Source organism: Xenopus laevis, chromosome 1S (genome assembly GCF_017654675.1).
Source record: "Xenopus laevis strain J_2021 chromosome 1S, Xenopus_laevis_v10.1, whole genome shotgun sequence".
NCBI lineage: Eukaryota > Metazoa > Chordata > Amphibia > Anura > Pipidae > Xenopus > Xenopus laevis.
Genome location: NC_054372.1, coordinates 111234341 through 111242626, shown reverse-complemented (window position 1 = coordinate 111242626; position 8286 = coordinate 111234341). Strand labels below are relative to the sequence as shown.

The 8286-nt window shown below is 37.3% G+C and overlaps 1 protein-coding gene across 18 annotated transcripts in view; it reads right to left on the bottom strand.

The window, feature by feature from the left end:
• Positions 1 to 4566: 4566 nt before the first annotated feature.
• The window catches only part of elavl2.S (ELAV like neuron-specific RNA binding protein 2 S homeolog), a 66387-nt gene continuing 62667 nt past the window's right edge, over positions 4567 to 8286 (bottom strand). For 13 of the 18 annotated variants that reach the window (XM_041580092.1, XM_018243777.2, XM_018243779.2 and 10 more), the window contains one exon: positions 4567 to 7383. In XM_041580092.1, coding sequence (XP_041436026.1) covers positions 7053 to 7383 — 331 coding nt within the window. In that variant the 3' untranslated portion in view covers positions 4567 to 7052. The remainder of the gene's footprint in view (positions 7384 to 8286) is intronic. The other 5 variants (XM_041580091.1, XM_041580097.1, XM_041580096.1 and 2 more) reach the window with 1 other exon arrangement.

Below are 8286 nucleotides of genomic sequence, written 5' to 3'. Positions count from 1 at the left end.
CTGATACGAGCTCTGGTTCTGGGAGCGTTGAGGAATCCTGCGTCCAAAGTTAGATGTCCGAAAGGACCGTTTTTGCGATGGAAAAAATGGTTTGTTTTTCCTGTCTTGTGGGAGGAAGTTACTCTTACCCCCTGTGATTTTCGAAATTAATGAATCTAACTCGGGCCCAAATAGTGATGTTCCTTTGAAAGGCAAGGCTACTAAGTTTTTCTTGGATGCTGGATCTGCATTCCAGGTCTTCATCCATAAGGCGCGTCTAGCTGCGATGGATAGGGCTGAAGATCTAGCTAATAATTGAGTGTCCATGGAAGATTCGCAAAGAAAATGTACTGCGTTGGTAACTTTTGATAAATGAGAGTGCATATCAAAGTCTGGAGTGTCTGTCGCCGCTAATGCTTCCTCTAACCAGAGCACTAAAGTGCGGATGACACAGGCTGAAGCTACGGTGGGTTTAAAGGCTGACGTAGCACATGAGTAAACGTGTTTCATTAGGTTTTCTGCTTTCCTGTCCATTGGGTCTTTGAACGATGTCCCATCTTCAAGTGGGATGGTAGTTCTTTTAGCTAGACGTGCGACTGGTGCGTCTACTTTAGGTACAGTGTCCCATTTTTCCTTTTGGGAGTTTTCAATGGGGTATAATGTGTCTAATCTCTTGTCCTTAGAAAATCTTTTATCTGGTTTTTCCCATTCTCTCTGAATGGTTTCGGTAATTGTACTGTGAACAGGAAAACTCCTTTGTTTCTTAGACGTGGAACCGAATAGTTTATCTAAGGTTTGGATCTCTTTTTGTTCTTCCTGTATACCTAAAGAATGGAACATGTCAGACAGCAGAGCGTTGACAGCTTCGGCCTGTGACTTATAAGAGCGCTCAGTGGCTGGTGATTGTTCCGAAGCTTCGTCCTCCCAGTCACTGTCTGCCTCTTGCAGAATCCCCTCCTCTTCTGAGGAAATGTCCTGCGTATGATCTGGACAATTTGGTGACGGGGGGCAAGAAGTTGCTGTGGCTATGTGTACCCTGTCCTGAGTATGTTGGGTTGACTGCATGGCTGTCAATTTTTCAATTGATGCCGTCATGCCTAAGATTGACGACTGAAAAGCCTGAAGCCAGTCTGGTATCTGTTTTGGTGGATTGCTGGCTTCTCCCATAGCTACCGACTGTTCTGAGTCAGCTGAGGGTTTACGCTTCTTAGAGGTTTGCTCTAAGTCTTTAGTGCGTTTGTATGACCTTTTGGCTGTTGCGCCACTGGGTTCTTTGATTTTGGACCCTTCTGCATCATCTGTGAGCGGGTTCTGGGCCTTTGACTGCTCAGATGCCATGTTAGGTCAAAGAGTTAGAAAATAGGTAATACAGCAAGTGGAGATAGGTGCCCCTAATATATATATATATTGCCAATATATTTAATAGCCAATTAAAGCAATCGTAGGGTATCTCTCTGTTTCCCGGCTATGCTGTTACGATAACTAATAGGCGTGGGGAAAAACAGTTGGGGCTGTGCGTCCTGAAAGACAAATAATCACATTGTGTTGATTTGTACTCCCCCACCTGCGGAGTATATTTTACCTTCCAGCAACTGAAAAGGTTACATACCCGATGTTAGTGATTAACGGAGGTAGTACAAGGTACCGTATCTCCTCGACCACCTTTGTGCCAGCTGAGCTGCTGTGTGCACTGCGATGGCGTGTGCCGTTGATATCTCCGTTGTGCGGCTTAGTGCGTCAACTTCCTGTGTAAGGCGGAAGTGCGTTTAGCCTCAAGCGCGCCAACTGAGATGGCGCGAATTTTCAAAACAGCTGCTAAGACCATAATGTCCTGTGAGTTTGTGGATGTAATCGGCAGCGCTAAGGCATACCTTTGCAAGTGGTTACTGGCAGCGCTTTCGCATGCCTTAACCCGCAGCAGGGAATAAGACAGCGCTGAAGCATGTCTGAAGAAAGTCCTCTGCTGGACTGTGGGGATTTGTCCTCTGATTTACCATGCAGCGCTGTAGCATGCGTTTGTAAATTACCCCAGTATGGCTATAGGCAATCCTCTGATCTGTAGTTCCAGATAACTTAAAAAGATAATAACGATGTGGAGAGAAAGTAATAAATCAAATAAAATCAAAATAAAAGAAGAGAAAACTGGAGAGCGAAGCTCTCCCATATCCTACCTCCTGGGAGCAGGATGGCAAAAAACTAATAGAGGAGGGGCTAATGCAGGGAAGAGGAGGACCTGAGGGGCAGAACAGAATGTTTCACTTCGTTAAAGCCATCCTGCCTCCTGAAGGGAAGTGTGCATTAACCCATCTGTCCCTGTGCTGCCAAAGGACTCCCGGAGAAATATATATATATATATATATATATATATATATATATATATATATATATATATATAAAAATTGACAATTACATGAGTCCTCAGTACACACACAGACCTATAGATATCTATATCTCTAGATATCTATCTTTGCACATTTACTAGTATTTTATTTTTTTCTATATTCATACTATTTACGTGACCTTTTATCCTATGTTGTGTCTCATGTATTTTTTGTCCTTGATATTGTTTTTATAATTAGACACGCAATGCTTTTAAATCTGGACTAGATTTGTCATGCGTGGTCTCTTTTTTCCCCTTTCCTCCTCCCCCTCCTTTTTGATTGGTGGTTCAGCCTTTAAGTACTGTTCTATGTTTGTAAATGCTCAAGCCTATGATATAAAAGTGTCCCTTGTGACATGAAACATGTCAGGCAAGAGATTGTATAAATAAAGTATCCACTTTTTATCTACAAACCTTTGGTCTGATCTATACGCGAGTTACCTGCACCAACATTTATTATTTGCTGACTGTGACCTGCACACAGTTACCTGCACCAACATTTATTCTTTGCAGACCGTTACCTGCATACAGTGATCTCTCCGGGCTTGGAATCCTCTTCCACGTCACTACCTTTGGGAAGCCATTGCTAGGCTGCATTCTCCCTCCCCGACCCAACCCTGTCATAGCAGCTGTGGCTGTTACCGTGCTGCTCTATTCATAGTGTGGGAGAAGAGAGGAATGGGTCTTTGTATTGCTGCAGGTAGTTTCTGGTATGTGCCTGGATTTTAACCCTGTGGAGTAAGTCTGCAGGTCAGTTTATACACAGGATCTCTGTGCTGCAAGCATTACGAGTAGAAACTTTACCGCACATACACTCCAATGCATGTAAGAAATCGCTACAAACATTTAGCTACCCTACTTGTGGGTCTATGGAACATTGGAGCAGAGTTCAAATAAGTCTGGGCAACAATCACTTAATCATAATACATTGGTAATCCCAGGAAGAAATTGGAGTTGGGGTAACTATTGAATCAAAATATGTTCCAATATGGTATCTGTGTAATGCACTTACCAAAAAAAAAAAACAATGTTTGAGGCAGTATGTTACCTACATGTTTCTATGGCATAGACTTTTACCGGTGCAACCAAGCTTTTTTTTTTTTTTTTAATAATCTAATATTATGCCCACTTTTTTTTTTTTTTTTAAATTAAGGTAGGCTTTATGATGGAGGCCAGGTGGCATGAGTAGATCACAGGGTGACCAAGTCTGGGCATTAAGGGATATAGCAATAACCTCTCCAACTTAAGTGCAATATGGGCTAGTTTAGAAATGGACTAGAAAATCCCATTCACAAAGTACAACAATTAAGTTTTATCAAAAATTTGTGGTTTTGACATGTGTACAAACAGATCTAATACAATAAATTTTTTCCGCAAAAATATATTTTCTATAATTACCTTACTGTTTATTGGCTTTAAAGGGAAAGTGAAATGTTCACATTTTAACAGGAAGGTGTCATTAGGTCTATATAAACCCTAGTGCTCTATGCCTTTCTATTTGATGTACCCCCAACCCCCCCAGCTCACCACCTATTAACCTCTTTATGTACTTTGGCTTGAAGTTGAGCATATTATGGGTTTCTGTTGTGTTTTCACAGCACACTGCTTACGTCATTAAAGGGATAGTGGCAGTTTGTATTCAATATATTGATATCACTAATTAAATTGCCTTCACATATATGGTGCTTTGCACCAAAAATGTGAACAATTAGAAGATCAAAAGTTGATTTCAAGAAAATTCTCATTTTATAGATTTGCATGTAAAAGATATTTACATTTTTCACCTGAGAATGTGTACTGTACAAAAATGTCTTGGTTAGATTTTAGGGATGCACCGAATCCAGGATTCGGTTCAGTATTCGGCCATTTTCAGCAGGATTTGGACGAATCCTTGTGCCTGGCCGAACCAAATCCTTAAAATCATGTGACTGTTACGAAACAAGGAAGTAAAAAATATGTCCTCCTCCTCACTGATTTGCATATGCAAATTAGGGTTCGGATACAGTTCGCCAGAATCTTTCACGAACGATTCGTGGGTTCGGCTGAATGCAAAAAACTGGATTTGGTGCATCCAAGATTTAAACTAGAAACACAAAAGTAATCCTTGAGCTGAAAACTGTATACAAATATGTAAATAGCTATAGCAAAATCTCTGTATAATTGGTACAGGACAAATAAAACTTTAAAAAAAATAAAATTGCAAACAGTTTCCCTTCAACTTTTGTTTATTGATGTACTGAACATGGAAAAGTACAAAGGATCCAAACACAAAATAAAATGTACAGCCTGTTTAATATTCAACAGAATATATATTCTATTTCAACAGATGTGTTCATCAAGTCATATAGTACAATTCAAATAAATACCAGCCTCACATTTTGTGAAGTGCTCTGACACACACTGCAAAGCAAGGCCCAATTTCCATGCTCTTTGCACCTTACTGCTACAAGCAGTATGACTTTGTATTTGTTAAATAAAGTAAAGTAGTGCATTGGAGAAAATTTAAGTTTTAACAAATTAAACTCAAGTTTAATCATTTACTTTCCACTGCTTTACAAAGATTCTGAAAATATTTCTAACATTTCCTCAAATAAGAGGAAACAAATCTATCAGCATTTTCAAAACCATAGTGGAAAGAGCATGAAAATTTACCATAACACTTTGAAACGCACGTTTCACAGTATATGTACTGGACTACCATAGAAGGTATATATATTTGATGAGCTACAGATTAAAAAAAAATATTTTCAAAGAATTTACAAACATGTAATGCATAGCACATTGCTAATCCTGGGGAAGCCTTTTCATTTGTACAAAAAAAAAAAAGGTATGTAAATAATTACGTAAAGTAATGTAAAATAATTGAGTAAAGTGTAAAACTTCTCACTTTTTAAACTAGATGCAAATTATAAACTAGATGCAAATTAAGAATAATTTTTTCCCCCCCAACAGTGATCTATGCACCATACCAAAATTTCCAAGAGCATTCATATAGTTCAACTAAAAGGAAATCAAATCTACAGATTCTCATTTTATACCACTAACATACGGTTGGTGAAATCTGAAGCATCATAAAGTTAACATTAACTACACAAAGAATTAGGAAACGTAAAAAGTGGGAAATAAACTAGCAACAAATCTGATGCATCATAATTGGGGTGCTAAATTACAACATGAAGGAGATATAATATAATTCCATATATAAAGGGAAAAAAATAAACAAAAACCATTACACAAAACTATTAAAGTTTCAACATCACTTAGCAGAAGGAAAAACAAAGTCAGTTTGGTTAAACATAAAAAAAAAAAAAAGACCATTTGATAGGCAGAACTAAATATATGCAGTATCTGGCAGCAGTAAAACATGTAACTACCATTAAAACTGCACAATTCTATTTAGCTATGCTATTACAAAAATGATCTGGATCTTATTTACAATACATAAAGCTCAGGTGCTAGAATTAAAACAGAATCTTTTAACAGAAATTATATATCACTTTACAGATTGGCAGTACAACCATGTGCGTAACTTTGTTTCTTCGACAAAAAAACATTTTGCATTCAAAATAAAATTGTCAAACAATACTGCAAGTACATCACTAAACACCATGAGCTCCTTTTGAAGGGAATGCTTTTGGAAGAACAGATTTAGTGCTTCCCCCAAAAGTACATTTGGCAATTTACTTTGCTTGCCAGAGGCTGTTTATGTTTAAATGATTGATTTTCCTGTCCATTTAATTGGCTGAAAATTTCACAAATTGATGTGAGCACTTATCACATAATAACCAGGAAGATAAATATTAGAAATAGTTGGGCCCTATTGATAGTGACCCTTATAAATAGAGCAAGTTAAATGAAAAGAAAGGAAAATTACTCCTGTATCAGAAATGTCTTCTTTCCCTCCCACTGCTTGACTGCAGCCGCCCCTTCAGAAAATATTGATTACACACAAATATCCTGGTAAGTTTTAAAAGCTCACAAGGCTGTCATATGAAGTAGATTTTGCAAAGTATTCAAGTCAAAATATTTTGTTCCAGGACCAGTAAAAAGTTTCTTGAACATTTTTTCAATTTTTTATAAAAATAGATGCTTTTTTTCTTTTTTTAAACCTACATCAAAGAGGTTCGTATCTCTTTGGCAAGGTACTGCTTTATGAAAAGTCTCCAGTATTCTTACAATAGGCTTTTATAGTGGAGTCCCCCAATCCCCTAAATAACAGCAAAATAAAATATGGTTTTACACATTTAAAAATTATAGTAAATGAAATAACTTTCATACACTGAAACCAGTTCAACCGAACATTACAAAAATCCTTCCAAATCAATTTTTTTTTTCAGGTTTGAAGGTAAGAATGTTTAAAAAAAAAAAAAAAAAAAAAAAAAAAAAGGAACATAAATGTCTTCGCACTGCTGAAATATCTTAAAAGAACCCCCTCCTCAATAGAAGGCATAATGTAATGTGACAGGTAAAAACCCTGTTACCTAAGGTCCACAAACAAACAAAATAGAAATCCAAAACCCAACAATAAACTCACATATTGTAAAGATGCTAAATCATGTTCGCATTTTTCCTTAGCTCCCTTAAACCCACACACTTTGGTGTAACACTTACTTACAAAGACAATTTCAAAAAGTATAAAGTTTATCAACTTGCCTTTGTTGCACGTGTGTGTATAATGGGAGAAGTTAGCTTGTTAAGCTTTGTGTGTTTTGCTTGTTTTGAACGACACCTGCAAGACTCTGTCTCCCAGGCGGTACCCATTGAGGCTGGCAATAGCCATTGCAGCTTCATCATAGTTTGTCATAGTCACAAAACCAAAGCCCTTGCACTTGTTTGTATTGAAGTCTCGAATGACCTTTACATTAGTGACTGCTCCAAAGGGACCAAACATTTGCCACAGGATACTTTCATCCGCATCAGGAGCCAAGTTGTAAACAAATATGCACCATCCTGTACTAGCATGTCCAGGAAAGTTAATCCCAGCCAAACTAGTCATGCCGTCGATGGTCATCGGAGAGAATCTACTAAAAAAGTAAGACAGAATATTAGTTTCTTCAACTTGTGCCAAGTAATGGGTAGAATTTGCTTTGGTGACAAACGGATCAATGTTAGGGTTCTTGTAGCGATGAGTAGCTTAATACATAATAAAGCCCATTCACTACTGAAACGTTCAAGCCACAAACAAGAAAGCACATCAACAGAATCATAAAGAATCACAACTTAACATAAAAACAAAATTTGGATACATACAAAACATGCCATTTCACGTCATGCAAATGCACCCACAGTGTAGTACAATACACAAAACAAGACGACCAAATAGATTTAAAAAAAAAAAAAAAAAAAAAACCTGAAAGACATGCCACACAAGAGTTCAATAAATGTTACTTGGAAGGGTAGTAAACGGTTCAGTATTTTTTTATATGTAAAAATAGAACTGCATGGCATTGACAAAATCAAATGTCCAGTATCAAACAGTTTACTACTGCCATCCCACTCACTGTCAAAAATGAACATGATACAGTAAAATGATGCACATCTAAATTCATAAAGTTAAACAAGTTCAGTAAACATATCAGTAATCTGGGACTGTCAGAAATGTGCACTAAAACCAACTGATACAAACCTCAAGTGGACATGCTTTTGTGTAAGATATAAGCACCAGCATTTTAAAAAAAAACGGATTCATATCAGACCATACAAATTTAATATGAACAAGACTAAAGGCTACATATATATTGAAGAGTGTATTCACTTGCATTTGCCTCGCATCTGTTGACTTTCATAAATGGCAATGCAAACTTTTTTTTTGTTTTTTTTAAAAATTTGCTCCCACTTAATTTGTGTGTTCAGAATTGGCATCTCCCATGGGTCCAAATTGAAAACACTATGAAATGGGTATGTACCCTAAGTCCAAAGTTCCAACC